Raw genomic sequence first — 18,470 nt, forward strand, 5'->3', positions numbered from 1 at the left:
GCCGCGCTGAGGCAGGTTAAACCAACACGCAAACACCCCGCGCGCGAGGAGGCCGCCGCCTTCCGCCAGGACACACGCACCCCAAACCGCCACACATCTAGAGGGAAGGTTTATTAAAGCCGGCTCACTCCATGCGATCACCCTTTAAGATGTAAATAGATGGAAGGGAGACAAAGAGAGAGGCAAAATCCCCCCTGCGGAGGAGTGTTGCGGGCCAGCGTGCAGGCGGCGGCGCGTTGACTTTCTTGGAAAGCGCCGCAGAGCTGAATTAAAATATTTCAGCAGCTCTGTGAAATGGGCCGTTGTTTTTGCCCTACATGCCCAGTCGTCCAGCATTTCAGGCATCGCACACCAGGCTTTGTCGAGCTATATATTTTGCAAGGGCCTGGCTCTCCAGTCATTTTCTGAATACCTTAAGAAATTCTTCAGAAAGGAGACTTTAATGTCCACATCCAAGATGGTCCAGTGCATTTCCTTTGACAACACAATTATAAAAACTCTCATAATGATAACACAGGGAAACAACTGCTATTGTGGTGCYGACAATATTTAAGTGCAAGATCATGAATATAAAACCACCTCATTGCCTTGAACTGAACATGCCTAAATGAGGCTGCAGAAGCTGCCAACAATTATGTCAGCTGTCAGGGCTGAATGTGACGAGCATTGCTTTCATCAAAATTTAAACACATTCTTTCAAGTCCTGAAATTGTCAAGTATTTCCAGCTTCCATTTGGAAGTATGGAATGAATTGAAGCACATGCGATGAAGTTGTGTGCAGGGATTTTTATGACGCGGTGACATCCATGCATTGTTTTCTCTGAGCAGCGTAGTGTTTTATTTTTCAAGCTGCTAACGTTTTGAAAGTGGGTTTGGTACCGTCGAGATATATACATACTACTGAAATTCTATTTGGCAGACAGTCTAAACTCCCATCAATGGTGCTTAAGTTCACTGGGTATATGCCTTTCTTGAGCAAAAAATTAATACCTTTCTCCCTCAAAAGCAAGATGCGGGCATTTTGCTATTAGTACATAAAAAATAGCAGCACTGAGATAAAYATATACGGCTGCCAAAAGTTAGTAAGGAGATGGATCTCTCATTGAAGCTCAGAGCAGGGCTATTAGTCTCTTCTTTTTGGCAAGAAATTTTTTAGTCTGGTCTTCATCATTTGAAATTCTAATCTCTTACTGCTGGTTGACAGTTTAGTAGTTGCAGCCAATGCATCTGTTATCAGAAATGATAGTTATAGAAAAGTAAATACAAATAGAAATGGCACTGGGATCCTGTCCCTAGCAAAATCAAAAAATAAACAATCCCCCTAGCATTTCCGAAAATCAGTGAAGGAATTGGTTCTTTTCAACCCTATGCTGAGAAGATGAAAATTATGTTCCAGGATAAGACATTCTACTGCTTTACTCGCCTCTTCCTTTTCTCGCTTGCTATCTTCCTCATTTATAGTCTYCTCCCAGTCTCAGTATGGCCCCTGCTAGATACCCACAGGTCGGTGAGGTCCTCATCTGTGATGGCTTGGAAGACCAGCCTCGTTTTTTGAGTCGGTGACGTCTGGTGCCTAACAGAGGTATCTGATTTGAGGGGGATTATCCTGTCTTCCAGTTACTATTCCAAAAGAAACCAGGTCTCCTATGGACTCTGCAGGACATCTGCCAGCCCTCTTTTGAATATCATAGACTGTAAGAAGTCCAAAAATGGCACAAGACTCTCCAGCTTGAGCAGCTGAATCTCACCTTATCTATCTTTGCTGTTAGAGCTCCTTTATGTGATTTAAAATTTCTGGATGAAAGTACAACTGAGAGGCATGTAGAAGTTCTCTTAAATAGTACCTGAAAATCTCACAATCTGCAGCTCTAAAAGAAAACAAATATAATGGAAGGCACCATCAGCTTCACCTAGAAATTTTATCTGCAGGGAGCGGATGCTCAAAAGTAAATAGAAATAATTTGGAATAACTAACTAAAATAATTTGGAATAACTAACTAAATGCTAATTTGGAATAACAGAACTAGAATTTATGCTGATTAGCATCTCTTCAATACAGCCTTCAATGATGACATGATAATAGCATGTTCACCACGTGAACGCTGGGTCAAGGACTTCAGTCCCTAGCAGTGAGAAGGACGGTTTTAATATGCATTTATGAATAAATGCTGAATATAAATGTACACTTTTACTTTACAAACACTTTCACAATTAACAGGAATATTATAGTGATTTCTAGATTCTTTTTCATCTAAGGCGTGGACCTCGGATAGTAAAAGCAACAAACAATATTTTACAAAAATCCTCACTCTGGTAAGTGCAGTCAATAAGAAGAATGCTTCTTCCAGAAATTTCAGGAACTTCTAGCAGTTTCTGTCAGAGGGATTGGAGTGCTCTGTAAGAAAGCACTAATGGAACAGAAGGAAAAAAAATCAAGCTATTTTATTTGTTAGAACAGARCAACCCCAAATTTAGTGTATTCAGACTACTTCTAATACTGTTTCMCACTAAATCTTAAATATCATAGGCAGACTTTTGCATGTATGAAAAAATAACTCCTCATGGCTACACAGAAATAATACTGATTTACTGTAACAGGGTACTCCAAAAAGTAAAAGACTTTTGAGTGATGGATCAGTTTCTCTGCAGTAGTGCCAAAATTTTAATACTTTGGATAGGATTCATGTGTCTAAGTGCTGATTTATGCTAAGTTCTCTTCATAGTCAGCGCAGATCTAGATGATACAGTTAGGTCATGAGTCATCTCGTCCTAAAAGTAGGTGCCTACACTTGGTCAGATGGATCATACCTTAAAAGCATCCATGTCCCTCCACCAACTATAAAAAGAGCCTAAGAGCCTAAGACTGACAGATTTGTGAAGGAGAACTTTGTAGGCATCTGAACTTAAGCAGAATGGCTCTCAACCTTCAAATATTTAGTACAATTTTGGAAAATACACCAATAGCAAAGCAGAGACATGGCAGTACATTCCTCACACACTTAATGCTGTATATAAAACATCCTGAGCATTAAGGACATATGAATAAATAATGGGGATATCAATTCATAGCATTCAAACTGTCATATCACATTCTCTGACCCTAGGATGAATATGCTGTGTAGGGTCAACAATGGCCTAATATTTTGATTAGGTGTTAAAAAACAACTGGTGGCAACAGGAACAATCTCACAGTAGGTTTGCAAACCAATTCTGCTGTTCTCTTCTACACCACAGCCCTGTACCTCAGTTTTGCTAGCACAGCTAGTACTGCAGTCAGGTGCTAAACCAGACTGGGGAACCGTTTGGGCTGCAAAAAAAGGTGGTGCTTCATTTCTGCTGGGAAGGTTCTAATAACTGAAGTACTAACTGAGTGCAACTTCTTTAAAACGTTGTATCAGAAGGAAGTATCACAGCAGAGCCACATGTTTTTCAGAGGATTCTGCAAGTTTTCTCTATCAGGACTTTGTTGGAAGTAAAGATTCTGATTTCTCAGCTGAGAATAACAAATATTAATCTCCTCCTTAATGGTGGTATTTAAAATATTTGGAATTCAGGCATTAAAAAATATATATACACAAGAAGTACCAATACTACAAATAAGAAGGTTGCTAACAGAAATTTGTGAAAATAACATGTAACCTATTAAAGACAAATTGAACCTTTACTAACAATTAACTAGCTTAGAGCTCTCTCCCTTTCCTTAGAAAACAAACAGGTATCATCTTATGATTAAACAGTAGGAACAAACTATTGAAATTTTCTCTGAAAATAAACGCTGAAGAGGTGAGAATCTAAACAAGTTTAGGGTGAATGTTTGTATGAATGTTTATTTAACAATGCATGTTTGGGCAAGAAGAAATGTCCATCTTTCTCCCCAGCTTACCTCAGTAATTTGAAGTTGCAGGTCCTACACCATGGGGAGACCATCAGGAAGGTACAACCAACCCATCAGCACAGATAGTAAGTAATAAGCAGAAGACCATTTAAGGAAATACACTGATTTTTTTGATATGCTGGTGCCCTTTTTTTTTTTTTGACCAGTAAACTTTTCAAATATTATTATATAATAATAATTAATTAATAATAAATGAGGTTACAACAGTCACCAGGGAACCAACAAGCACATGGAAACTTTGCTGAGTAACAAATTATAAGGGTGAATTTAAATGTATTCCAATCTGTGCTATTATTAACCAAATCTTAAAAAAAAAAAAAAAAAAAAAGTAATTTTTACTGATGATTTAAAAAATGCCTAGAGTAAAGTGAACAAGACTCCCACAGCTCTGTCATGTTACGTGTATTCTTAGCCTGGTATGACAGTGGCAGGCCTTTTAACCACCCATTATCATTAGGATGATCATAGGTAGATATTGGCAAAGAATTGTCATTAATATTTAGGACATAGTTCCTGAAATAAGCAGCTACTGAGCCATTATGGAAACAAACCAAAAGCATGATTAAGACAACAGCTGGTGGTCTATATAAGCATCACCTTAATTAAAAAAAAAAAAAAAAAAAAAAAAAAAAAAAAAAAAAAGACTGTTCAGGAAGTAGTGACTATAAATACATGAAGGCCACATGACTTGATGAAGGCCCAGGTGTAGACTCCACAAATGGTTAGTTGACCAATACTGAACTGTGGCATAAGGTGTTAACATATTTTTCTAATAGTTTCTCAAAGAAAGACACTGTTTACTGAAGCTGCCATGATTGTACCTGAGGCTGCCTCTTTTGTCCAGCTAGCCATAAAAAAATGTATGTGTGATCACAGCACACACCGTGAAGCACTGGCAGTGATGGCCAAGGTAGATAAATTTATAATGCAATTAGTACAGAAAGTTTGATATGAGAGATAGCCACGAGAGCTTGACTTGGCTAATCTAATAGAAACAGATGCTGATATTCTGTACAGCTATTTGCACTGAATATATCAAGCTCAAAATGAGCATATGAGCAGCAGACTGTAAAGTCACCGTGGTTGCTCAACAGCCCTCAGCTCAAGTTCAGACAAAAAGTTAAGACTTGAGACATTTCCTCATACTAGAAGAACAGCCTGGTTTGCAGAATAAGCAGGAGAAGCAAAGACCAAAAAGCAGAGATTGGCAAGGCTGAAAAAGGGATTACATGCCACAAACAACTGTCGTATATGCGGTATTGTTCATAACAGGGTTCAAAGAACCAAGATAATGCCTTCCAGTCTTACTTTTTTTTATACCCTGGGCATAATATTTACCAGCAGTAGTTTTGTCAGTATTGTAGCTGTATAGCTGGTTTCAAAGGGAGCCAACTCTTCCATGGGGAAAAAGAAAAAAAAAAAAATATAGAGCAATTTTTCAGAACTTCAGACTTCATCCACCATGAAAACCCTGATGTTTGCAAAGACCCTCAGTCATGCAAGGATGGGCCCAGCCGGTGACATAGGCACACAGGCCAACTAAAGCCAGGCACAGTGGCCCTGGGAAGCGCTGGCAGGTCTGCAGGRCGCTGTTGGGAGCTGTCAGGGCCACCCTGCAGGAGGGAGCCGCTCCGGGAGGCACCAGAGCCTTCCCATCAGAGGTGCCTTCAGTCAGCTGTGGCGCTTGGAGCGAGCTCCTGAAAAACCCACGCCTAAGAGGAACCACATGGACTAGTCCAGCATGGAGGGCACCTTTTTAAATTTAATGGGGCTTTTGTTTTATTACTTTTCGCCTGTTGTTTAAAGAAAGCACCCTGGCACCTCGTGTCTTCTGTGCCATGGCTGGCAAGAGAGAGCCTGGCTGATGGGTGATCCCCACAAGCCGGGGTGCCTTCCACGCCGCTCACGGGCTAATCCCAGCGGTCGGGGCACCCCGCTCACGAGGGCTCAGCTCCCTGGGTGCTGCACACCGAGTCCTGGCACGCAGCGCACGGCTGCTGCTTTCGCTCGCGTTGCTGACTGCTCATCAACAGCTTCAACTTGTGTGTGAACTAGTTGTCTTCCCACACAGGCAAAGACAGATTTCTGCAGCCAACAGCCAATGCCAAAAAAAAAAAAAAAAAAAGAAAGAAAAAAGCTTCCCTCTAGGAACAGTCTTTGTCATTTTAGAGATATTCATCTGTGGTTTCAAGTGGGACTGCAGAAAAGATCTTGCTTTCTCTATTAGTGAATTAGAGCTTTACACAATAATATTTGAGAATAGAACATTTCAAATGTTATCTGATCAAGAAACTAGACAGTTTTGTGAAACAGCTTCAAAACAGATGTTGAGGTTGCTCCTCACTTGCTCTGTCCCTTTTCCATTTTTTAATATTGGCATATCTGCTTTTCCAATTTGAATCCTTCCAGGAAAATTTAAACACACACTTCTTGAAGTGAGAGGGACTTGTCCTAATAAAAGTCTCCCAAGGTGCCTGGGCAGAGCAGGAAATAAACGTCCACATTCTTGGCCAGGGCCTGAGCACACAGCTACGAAATGGGGAAGAGTCACAATTCACCATCCCCATTTCCAAGAGTATCAATATGGTTTATGAGGTTTAGTCTAACTTTGAGCATTCCAAGGAAAGAAATGGTGGGTTTTGGCACACGTTTCACAAAGCAGCACCTTGGTGTCCAAAGAACTGGTGCTATCAGAATATCTCAGACTCGCCTTCTACCAATAAGTCAGGATAAGAAGAGATTGTGGTAGGAATAAGAGCCATTGAAAATCAGGATCAAGTGCATGTTAAGTTTACATCTGTTATGTCACTAACTGTGGAAGCTTTTGGAATAACTGAAGAAGCAGACAGCACTGAAAAATAAGTGTCTGTTCTCACCTTCTTCTTGTTTCAGGTACAGTGAATTGGAACAAGTTATTTTTGTTGCCCCTGATGGTGACTGAAGGCTGTCATCTGTGATACCCCAAAAACAAAGGCTGATTGAGTGTACCATAAAATAGATGCAATGGTAAGTTGCTTTTAAAGGTCAGAAATGGCTAGTAAAAAGAAATAAGCAAGAGAACTGGGGAGAGTATGGGAATCATGAGAATTACAATATACAGATTCTTTTGGCTTAAAATATTATAGAGCTGTAATATCCATGAGCCAGATATTATGAATTTAACAATAGCACTGAACTGTACAACAGCCCTGGTACAGTTTACTGAACACTGCTATCTTCCTAGTTCTGTCAAACAGCAATTTCCCCCAGGATACTCTTCAGCAATGTTGAACTGTAGTAATGGTGAAGATTTTTGCAAAATTTTTCCTCAAGAAACAGAAGGGAAAATAAATGCAATTTTTAATTTGTATGCATGAGAAAGAACTCCTTCCAGACATTAATTATAAGAATCAAAAGCTAATCCCCTGCTTTACTTCAAATTCTAGCACTAACATATTGGCTTCATTTACACTTAGAAAGTATCTTATACAACATGAGATAGGACTGACTGAAAAATGTTTGTGCCCAATGCAAGTCAACAAAGAAGCTACTAGAAGCTTCCTAGTTTTAGATACATTATTGTAATATCTCAAGCAAACTGTGGAACCTATCTGCTGAATAGGTACAGAAACCTATATCGCAATTTTATTCAACACTTAATTGTTTATACAGTTTTAGAGTTTGCAATAAAAGGCAACTGAACTGCAGAGTAATCCACATATTTGAAGAGATCCACAGGTTAGTATTTGAATCTACTATAAAAAACAGCAATTGCTATRTATTCTCTGTCATGTATTATAATTATTACCTTGCAAATATTGTAACACAAAACTAAAAGAACACAATATATTACTAAGTCATCGGTATTGCAGAATATGATTGTCTGAAAGTAATAAGCATATTTAAACAAACCCCTAATATATGCAAAARCTACATGTGGATGACAAAGATAATATTATTTGTAATAATACTAGACAAKAAATTTTGTATTTTGCTATGCTGCCAGGTTACTTTAAGATTGATACAACTCAACTCTCATTCCCATGTGTTATTGAGAATCCAGTTGAATGCCAAGAATCCCTCCAATATTCTGAAAAACTAGAGAACAGCTTCCAAGTTATGTCCAAGTGTAAATTTGCACATTCATACTAGATATAGAGGGAAAAAAAGGATTAATGAAGGCTAACTCCCCTGTTACCTGTGCCAGGGCTCAAAGGAATTGTTTAAGAGTATGAGGAGCAAAATGACAACTTAATGCTAGGAAGCTAGAGCAATTTGGAGACCCATGCAGACCACAAAACCTCCAAGAACTAGCATCAAGGAGAAACGCTCTTCCTTCAACCAAGTATGCATTAATAGAAAAAAAAAATATTGAATGCACCTAGTAAGAAGTATTCTTTCTGTATGGAGGAGAGATCAATGCTGATCAATGAAGCAAGAACTACAGAGGTTTCAAATACGTGCACAGTTCCCACACACCGGCACGTTACGGAGGCGACAGGAACGCTCTCTCTGTTCCCACCACGGAGTCCTCGTGTTCCGCCAGCGCGTCTCTCCTGCCACGTGCAGCAAATAGAGTCCCTGGAGATGTTCACATCAACAAGCATCTGCTAAGGGAATCTAGTCTTTGTGCACATCCCTCCATCTTCCCCAAACTGGAGAAGAGCTCCTCAGAAGGTACTTGCACAGCATGGCACACATGCCACTAGCAAGAGAGCCAAGAGAAATGAACSTCCTACCAAAAAAGGCCTTTATATATACACCATTCTCATGACCTATTCCCACACTGACTGAAAGGATCAATCCTGTATTAGTTTAGATAACAGAACTCTGAAAATATGACCTTTGCTTCTACTATCACTTTGAGAATGACCTAGGAATGTAGCTTTATTCCAGGCTTTTTCAAGGAATGCTCACAGGGGTTCAGCCATATCGGGAAGATAAAAAAAAAAAAAAAAAAAAAAAGCAGATTGGAAGAGAACACAGCAATGGTGTTATTTAGCTTCTTTAATAACACAGACTACATTCAGCTGTTGCAGAAAGGACAGACTGGATGAAACAGGACAGTCAGTTCAAAACATCTGGGATGCTCATATATAAGAACATCTCCTTTTTGCCAAAACAGCCACTAGAACAATTATTTTTAGAAGAAATCTTTGTCCCTGTTTGGAGTATAAGCATACAAACAGCAGCGATGCTAATCTAGAAGACATACGAGCTACCAGTAGCTGTGGCTTTAGATCCAAGCTGTAATCAGCTCTTGTCGTGAGGGGACAGAGGCAGTAGGGGCCTGTCTGCCACTCTGCAGCTTCATCAGTGCTTTGCTACCAAAGGACACACATTTTTACTGGTGGCACCAACGCCTGCAGCACCCAAGTCAATGCTGGCTTACTGAGCAGCCTCAACAACCCTTGCAAAGATCATTTAGGATACAGATAAGGATGACAAATGTGCTAAGGGGCTTAAATGCTATTTTKTTGTTGTTGTTTATCCTCACCACTTGAAGACGTGAACTTGGACCACCTGAAGACCCAGGAATATCYGAAGACTTTTAATGACACCAAATCTCCCCCTTGCCCTGAAGCAGGGAGCAACCATTCTATTCTACAGCTCAGATTGTAATTTTTAAGATTGGAGATATCAGAAGCCTGTCAAGATGAATTTCAGGAACARTTCTTTACTTGGTACCACACTTGTAGTTAGGATCTAGTGAAAAATCTATCTTGCTTCCCAGTTGCTATTCCCGATGACTTAGACTACGTTGTTTTGAAATATGTGGGGCTCAGGTCTTCTGAATTCATTATCACTCATGGCAACTCTACTAAGTAAAGACCTCTACCATTCCATAGATGCTGAGAGGCAGCTAGCACCTATGCTTATCCCTATACCTGTCTTCTGCAATGAGATTTACCAAGGCAGGATTTGGCACTCTGAATCTACTTGAGCTTCTTGAACTGAGAGGTATAGAAAAGTTAAAATAGAGCTTATCAATATAGTTTCTGAAGCACTAAGTTTAGAATAGCTGGATACTTTAGCTTATTTGGGGAATTTCAGAAAAAGGGTTTACTAGCACTGAAATCTTGTGTTACCCCTTAAAGTCCCATCTCACTACCCATGGAAATGGAACACACTGTAGTTGTATCGCAGGCAAAACAGTCTTGGCCCAKGGAGGGGGTTCATTGCCAGCTACATTACTGATATGAATATTCAGAAACAGCAATGACAGTTAAATACACACTGGGGAAAACCTATTGTCCCCCTTCCCCAGGCTCAACTTTAGTCCTGCAGCTCTCCTCTCCTTTCCTAGGCTYGATTCCTGTTTTCACTGCACATTGCACTCCATCTCTCCCAAGCCCTTTGGTGAGGTGATGAGCTGCACAGGAGGTTGGAGGAGCTTCTTTCTGCCTCTCCCTGCTTCTTGCTTGTTTATTCTGCTGCTCCTTGGCTTCTTACTCCTTTGTTCTGCTGCAGTCTGGGCTTCCTGACAGGCTGCAGCCTCTTCAGGGATGAGTCTCTTCCAGCATCGGCTCCTCCATGGGCAGCAGTCCCTTTGAGCACGCACCTTCCCTGCACGGCTTATCCGGCCTGCAGTCCTTCAGAAGCTGAAATCCTAGCGTGGAGCTTCCCCGGCCGAGGCTGCATCTCCACCTGTATTCCCAGCAACGTCCCCCCACCTACTTTCACTAAAAGCATCTTCATATTTCTTCCCACATATCGTCTTTTGTGTGTCCTCCTCTCCCTCCTCTTACATCTTTGTGTGCCTTTACGTGTGTCCTCACRTACCTTTTTCTGTCTCTCCTCACATCTTTCCATCTTTGCATCCTCCCATGTCTCCGCATGCATCTCCTACCCTGAGCAGCTACCTCCCTTTCTTAAATAGGTTTGAACGGAGGCACCATATGCTCCTCCGRATCGTTGAGGTTTTGGTGTGCATTAGATTTTTCTCCCTTTCAGAACCATCTGGAAAGGGCTGCGATTGGCACAATGCTGTTTGTGGCCTCCACCCACACAGGGCAGCCCTGCAGGACCCTCTTCCCAAACCCTGCTATTTATGGGCAGTATAGTACAGGCATAGGTGACCTGTGTCTGAACCCARAACTAAATAAATGAGAACAGTAACTGCTACTGTGGAATGAAAGACATCCCCAAAAAGACTAAAGGAGGCAAGAAATAAAACAGTTGTGGGATGAAAACAAACTCTTTAAGCAAACAAATGTATTATCAAGCTCAAAGATTTAAAATATATAGATACATAAAAAGGAAATTTAACTGAGGTTCTGTAAACACTCAGAAGAGCTACATCTGATCCTGTCAAATAGGCCAGCTCCAAAGACCCAGGATTCTTAATTCCCAGGGCATTTCGACAGTCTATTAGTGCAGTTCCCTTACTAGGGACTACATAACACTATGCAACTTTGCACATCCACCCAATGTCTGCTAGACAGCCTGTCTCTATCTCAGTTGCTGACTGATCAGTTGCCTGCTAGCCTAGTCATCACTTTGGGCACTGTGATCTAGTAAAATCACTGTGATTTTACTAGAAAACTGTTGTTTCAACAGTTATATATTACTGAAGTTCTCCAACAGTTGAAGATGATTTAAAGCTACTTCTCTTTAAAACAACTGACTAGCAGGACAAGTAATTTATACTCCTAAACTACTACTTTAACAACAGCTTGCTAATTTTAAAACAGGGTCCACATTGAAAAAAAATACAGTAATTCACACTTTGGGTGCTCAGGCCAATCTCACACACTTGTAATCGCCAGTGATGGGCAATGTTGTTGCTGATGTGTTTTGCCCAGGCACTGCACCCTGCATGCAAAATTGGAACCTTGCTACCCCTCTAAAATATCTTATTCTCCCCTCTTAACAGAGGGCTGCAGGCTCTGTCCTTCTTTCTTCCCACTACTCATTCCCTGCACAGCTGCCAGTGGTCCCTCCTTTAACTAGTATCGTTYCTAAAATTATTGCAGGATATGAAGTTCATATGCAGCTTAATTGTGCAGAAGCTTCTTTTAAATGTAGCTCATAGCCTACATTTAATGCATGTCAAGTCCACACATTCTTAACCTTGTAGTGACTATTATAGATGCCTTGAAATGAATGAAATGGACAAAGGGAGCTTTTATTAAGTCTTTACGTACTTTTTGAACTCAAGTATACGTATCCTACAAAATACATAGGACTTTTCCAAGTCAGCATTTGCACATTAAAAAAAAGTCCCATTTCTTTTGTACTGTGTTTTGTACTGTGTACAATGTTTCAGCTCCCTGGGAAAATACAGAGTAACTTCTCAAATGAGGTAAACATTTTATCTCAAAGGGTATTTCAGCTACAGTTGCATTTTATTCAAATTGCACTCTGTATACTTGTGGGATACTAGAGTAGAAAAGGGAAATCACCCCTTAGAAAAGAATTGCCATAGATAACTTGCTTTTAAAAACAGAAGCGAGAATCCTTCTGTAGTCAGAAGGCAGGTGGCCCTGTTCTCTTGTCCACATACTCCTRCTTACTGAAAGTTTAGTGCTGGAGTTGCAGATTGCTTCATTAAAATGAGGATGTGTTTATGAGATACAAGGACTCAAAATCYGCAAATGTTGTTCAAAACTGCTGAGTCATGCTTACTGTCCTGTTTTCCCCCCCTTAGTCCACTGAGAAACCTTAAAAATAACTAAAAAGCTCATTTAGCATCACATATTTAATAACATACACAAGATCACCGTCAATTTTCCCCACATAAAAGTTTCAGGTAACTATTTATTAAAATGGTGAACAAAACCTATGTATAGAACTGCCTTTTCACATCACAATGACCTCAGAAATGCCATCATATTTTGATTATTTTGCCTCCTATTTCTGTATTTTTACATGAATTTCCCAGCTGTGCTTTCACATCCCACTTTATGCTTTGGTGGACAAAGTAATTACTAAAATTCTACATTTTGACTTCTATTGACATTAATTACAAAGTAACTAAGTCTTTAGCATAACAAATTTACTACTGTTCTGTTGAGCTCCATACATAATTTTAACACAAGAAACAAGGCCATATTCATCTGAAAAACCCAGCATGACCAGCATATTAATGCTGGCAAGTCAACCCAAGTTATTTGTGGCATTTAAGTATTTTATCTCATTGTAAAATCCAGTATTTCTAAAACTGCAAATTTAGACTTCCAAGTGGTTTAACATAAGCAGTCAGTTATTCACACCAAAATACAAACAGTTTAAAACTCACTTTAAAAGTTAAATAATTTGGGGATTTTCCCCTGCCTCATTTTCAGATTAAGTAAAATAGTAACTTCAGAAGTTAATTATCATTGGGAAATTCCACTGGAAWAGAAAAGTGGAAATTCCATGTGCAGCATAAAAAAAATGTGGAAATTCCATCCACAGCATTTAACACAAGTGACCAAAACCCTGGCATAAAGCTTTTCTTGTATAAAAGAGCAGTTTCTTTCTATAATACTGCATTCAGAGACAAGAGTTWAAAAAAAAATCCTTTATTATAAGGGTAGGTGGGTACAGTTGAGTGAACGCTGCCACTGTGCAGCGTTCAGCCAAGGTAACAGCCAGCCTACAAGGCTGCTGCCCCTCAAAACACTTCTGATGGATGGGCTAGCTCAGGAGGAACACGCTACCCTCTCCACTTGTCTAYGGGTGAATGTGCTACCCATTAAGTCATTTCACCTTGAGCATTGGGGAACCTTTATCATAGGCATTAAAAATATCAATGGACTTTCAATTAGACACAAAAAAAATCAGGTAAGGTGTGTAAGAGCAGTATACGTAACTTTTTTTGTGGTTGATGCTAACAGAAAGGTGTCCCATAACACAAGGTACTAGCGATATTGTAAGCTGCTTTGGAACAAGGTTAGAAGGTTGGCCTCAGGTAATTTGCACTTTTGMTGCTTAAAAACAATCGTTTCCCACATGGGGTCATCTACTTGATAACTTCTATGGCCTTATAAATGTCTCCCAATTCAGAACACCCTGGCTGCACCATTACTATGGCTTTACAAATAACACAAGAATACAAAAAGAGCATCTAACCAGTCCTCAAAATTTTACTGTCCCAAAACTATATATTAAGCTGTTAACCATATATTTTATATTAATCATGTATTAAAACAAGCCCAACTACATCTTCGTTCAGCATCATAAAGGAGTCCACATTGATAAAGTCTGAACAGCACCTTCAGGTCTTTTTTTTTGTAGCCTGCCTACATGGGACCCTGTGCCCCGTGCTCTGGGTGTCCCTGCTTGAGCAGGAAGGTTGGACTGGATGATCTTTAGAGGTGCCTTCCAGCCTGAACCGGTGTGTGTGTGTGTGTATGTGTGTGTACGCACACGCATGTAACTTCTGGTAGAGGAGAAGGGAGGAATTTTTGGCAGATAYCGCCCGTTTCAAATCACACTTGTATTATTAGAATTTGAGCTGATGAGACATGATAGTATCTTGAGTGCATACCTTCTTCCAAGAGAGCATTGTAATTAGCAAGATAAGACGATCTCTATATAGTAAGATCAGTATAATTAATTAATAATTAAAATATTAATCTTTAATTAAAGTTATAAGYGGTAACTGTTAAGCCCAGAGGTTTGTCCATTGCAAACTATTGAAACAATATTRTACTTCACCTGTAACAGTGACAGGCTTTTCATATGTAGGCAGTCCTTGAGAGAAAGTATGAAAATTATTCATATTTCGTATTATTATCTGCAACATATATTCTTAAATATCGGCACCCTCAAGTCTCCTCAAGCTTGTTAGAAATTAAGCAATTTGTTCTTGAAGGCACCACGGCATAAATAACACTAGTGAAAGGATGCATAAAGCACAGCCCGTACGGGTATGTATGCCAGAGTARGTCTCTACAGTACGGGCTCCTGGTAGTTCCAAAGATGGAAAAAAAACATTTTTAGTAAATGACAAAACACAAGATGAAGTAGAAATAACTACATATAAAATCTGAAGATCTCTCAGACCATAAAGACCTAGAAGAGAAAATAAATTATCACCATAAGAAAGTCTGAGGGATAAAATAGGTTTGTTCAGGCTCATTAATAGGGAGCTTAATCATTATCAACTGAAACGAGGAGAGAAAATGTTCAACACAGAGCCTTTTCAGTAGGAATACTGAATGTTATTTCCAAAGTTGAATTTTCTAGATCAAAATARGTGATGACATCGAAAGTCCAGATACCAAGACAAGGGCATGAAAGAGTTCAAAAGCCATCAGGATAAAGACCAAGTGTGGGAAGTAACAAAAATAGACAGATGCCATCTGCATACATGAGGAAGGGAAAGCAAGAGCTAAGTCTCTACTCTATGCCTTGCAGAGCTCCAACTTATATTGATAAACAAATATTTCTGGGCATTAATCAGCTGAAATATGAAACATGAACACACTGAAATCCTTGTTTGGAAACTCTGAAGTATCTACTACTTAATTAAGAGCAAGCATCGAACATATTTCAGTCGTTAGTCTGGACACTCCCCAAGTATTTATATCCTGGGAGTGTCCAAACATTACATGCTTTTAACAGCTTCATACAAATTTGTTTACAAATAGGCTTCTCTACAGATAAAAAACCAAAAAAACTACTACTTTTAGTATTGACACTAGTAAGATTTAGTTAGTATAACTGTGTGTAGTTTTGCTATGCATTTCCATTCACAAATCTTTCCCCACACCAACGTAGAAAAGTTTTTACTATTCTGTGTATAGATTGACAGTAAAGGAAAAAAAGGATGTTTACAATCTGAAGCAAAAATAGTAGTTTTGAGAGGTATGATCTCAGGTTATAACTTTGTGGTGGCTACACGCCTCCCTCGCAATTAAAAATGCCACGTGAGTAGTGCAGTGTCCAGACAGTCCCTCCAGTATGAACACTGTCCCTTAATTATAGGCTTCTACTCAACCCGCCACTGAAGCACCACCTGGCACARCACCATGGGCAAACAGCAGATTGCTGGTAATAACTACTTTCTTGTACTCGCTCAGAGTCAGGCAAGTCAGAACTTGCCTATCAAACAGCAAAGAAYGTCAATCAGGGAAACAAAAGGAAAACACATGTCAAACTGGCCAAGATATCTAGTAGAGGTATCTGWAGGTGATGTAGTGCAATGCTTGCTCACGAGCTATTATCACATTTACAGACCCACTCTTGCTGCGTTCTCCACAGTTCACAGTGCTCTGTGCCAGGCAACCAATGGCACTGCAACAACAAAAAACATCGACCACAGGAAATAAGTTGCCACCGGACCTTAAAAAAAAACCTTAAAAATAAAATCAAGTAGCAAGTGCTCCAATGCTACTGGAATTCGAGTCAGACACATATAGCTGCTCCTTCAACATCTCAAACTTCAGGTAGAGAGATGAGAAACTCTCCAAGTCTTCTTTCCTGTAGCAATTACTATTTCATTTCATAAATGAGTGTATGTGACAGTATGGAGCACAACCAGGTCACAGATGGCCTCCTCATCAGCCAACTTTTGCAAGAGGAATACTGATTAACACCTACCACAGGAATCTCCTTCTCCTGCCATTGAGGAGACACATGTCACTGCCATCACCCATGCTGATCTCTGCAATCAAGTGAGCAGCGCCAAAATCCTTAGCTCATTTGGGATTTCTTAGATTTGAAACATAGCATTCCTTTATTGTTCAGCAGCACCTTAAAGAAGCAGAGCTTGTCCCAGCATTCTCCAAAGTCCTCTTCAAAAGCGCAGACAAGCTAAAAACAAATTCCAGTAACGCAAAACATTCTGCTTGTGCTTGCACATAGTTTATTGAGGACTGCAGCAAGTTGATAAAACGCCACATACCCAGGCTATATTCAACCTCTAGGTTCTTTTTTGACGACCTGCATCTCAGTGAATTTGGCTATTAGCACAGTACAGCAGTCCACATCAAGGCTGGCTCACTGAAGACCTTTTCAAAGGCTATCTTTTMTTTTGTTCAAGACAGACTCCCTTTCTTCTCTTCTACCGATCTGTCTTCAGGCTTATTTTTGCACATCATGTACTGCTCAGTGCATGTRCATAAGTTGTCTTCCTGCTTATCTTTCAGGAGCACTTCCAAGTTTATAATTCTGTTGTGTCCCTTGCTTAGGGCATTCCTTCCAACATGAATAACTTTCTTGCTGTTTAAGTTTCCTCCAGTTTAGTCACAGCGCTTTATAATTTACATCATGATAGGCGTTCACCTATCCAGCTTTCTAGGCCTATATTCTTCGGCTTATTTCTTCAGTTCATTCTTCAAACACCTCACACAGCGGATTACCAGAAGAGGTGACAGTTTTGCACTGTTCTGTTCCTCCTTCTACCATCTAAGGGTTCAGGAACTCCTCCAGTCGCAGCACATTTCTCCTCAGTATTATCAGTATAAAACAGTGACACCATTTTTTTTTTTTTTTAAATTCTAAACTGACTTCACAGTTGTTTGATATCAGTAAGAAAACAAAGCAGCCAGCACAGGTTATCAAGCTCCCTCTTTCTTGCAGTCTCTATCCTTTGTCCTCTCTTAATCAGACTGTGAACACCAGCCTCTTCAATCTTACAATGGATCTCGGTTGCTACTCCAGCTGCAGACCCCTGTTTCTGCTATATTTAAGCGGGACAACTGGGAATTGAGCTATGCTCTCCATGACTCAAAACTCTTGAGAAAATGATTATATAACCTCTGAGCCTCCATCACAACTGCAGCTTGCTGCATCTGTGCCCCCTTTCTCATTTCCAAGCACCTCATTTTCAAACATCCTATCATSCACCAAGCTCTGGGCTTTTCGGTTCCTCCTGAGCAGGATTTCACAGTTCTCCCCCTCCTGGAGGTACTGTGAGCAGAACCACCTCATCTGYCAACCAAGTTTAAAAGCACCCGGTTTGGGTCTTGCAGATTTTCCCCTTCTGCAACTTCTGGGTGGGCAGTCCCGCCACAACACAAACTACTCCCTGAAGACGCTTGAGAAGCGTTGTTTAAAACGAACAAAACCCCACGCCAAGGCAGACACGCAGCGAGCACATCCGAGCCTCGCTCCTGCTGGGCGGGACTACTCGCAGCGTGGGAAAAAGCTTCCAAACCGACACGTGCCGAGCCGCGGCCCCGGGGCAGCGACCGGGGGTAACTTTGGGGGAGCTGCTGCTGGTTTCTTACTCGAGCCTCCCTACACGCGCGGCTACCCACTCGTGTCCGGGACCGGCGCGGCGAGTTTTCCAAAGGCGGCTGCTGGAGGACACGCGCCCGCCAAAACTTCCCCGCGGCGCCGGGACGCCCTCCCCGGGGCAGCCGCTCCCAGCGCGCCCTCCTCACGCCGGCTTCCTCCCCGCTTAGCGGCAGAGCGCGGCGCCACTCACCGGGCGTGCAGTGCAGGGGCGAGGCGCCCGGCGAGGCGGGCGGCGGCTCCTTGGCGGCGGGCGGCAGCATGAGGTAGCGCTCGGGCGGCGGCAGGCAGCGCTGGCACAGCGAGTGCAGGCAGGGCAGCAGCTTGGGCCGCCGGCTCTGGATGGGCTGCCCGCACACGCCGCAAGTGTCCAACAGGTTGAGCGGCGCCGCGGCGCCGCCGCGCTCCGACGGGCCCTGGCGGCTCT

The 18,470-nt window shown here is 41.2% G+C and overlaps 1 protein-coding gene across 1 annotated transcript in view; it reads right to left on the bottom strand.

Annotated features, from left to right (window-relative positions):
- Positions 1-18,470, bottom strand: part of TRIM24 (tripartite motif containing 24) — a 58,645-nt gene that overhangs the window by 39,476 nt on the left and 699 nt on the right. Inside the window, exon 2 of the mRNA XM_026047319.1 lies at positions 18,237-18,468. Coding sequence (XP_025903104.1) covers positions 18,237-18,468 — 232 coding nt within the window. The remainder of the gene's footprint in view (positions 1-18,236; positions 18,469-18,470) is intronic.

This window comes from Nothoprocta perdicaria, unplaced genomic scaffold, assembly GCF_003342845.1.
Source record: "Nothoprocta perdicaria isolate Ctin4 unplaced genomic scaffold, notPer1 scaffold_490, whole genome shotgun sequence".
NCBI lineage: Eukaryota > Metazoa > Chordata > Aves > Tinamiformes > Tinamidae > Nothoprocta > Nothoprocta perdicaria.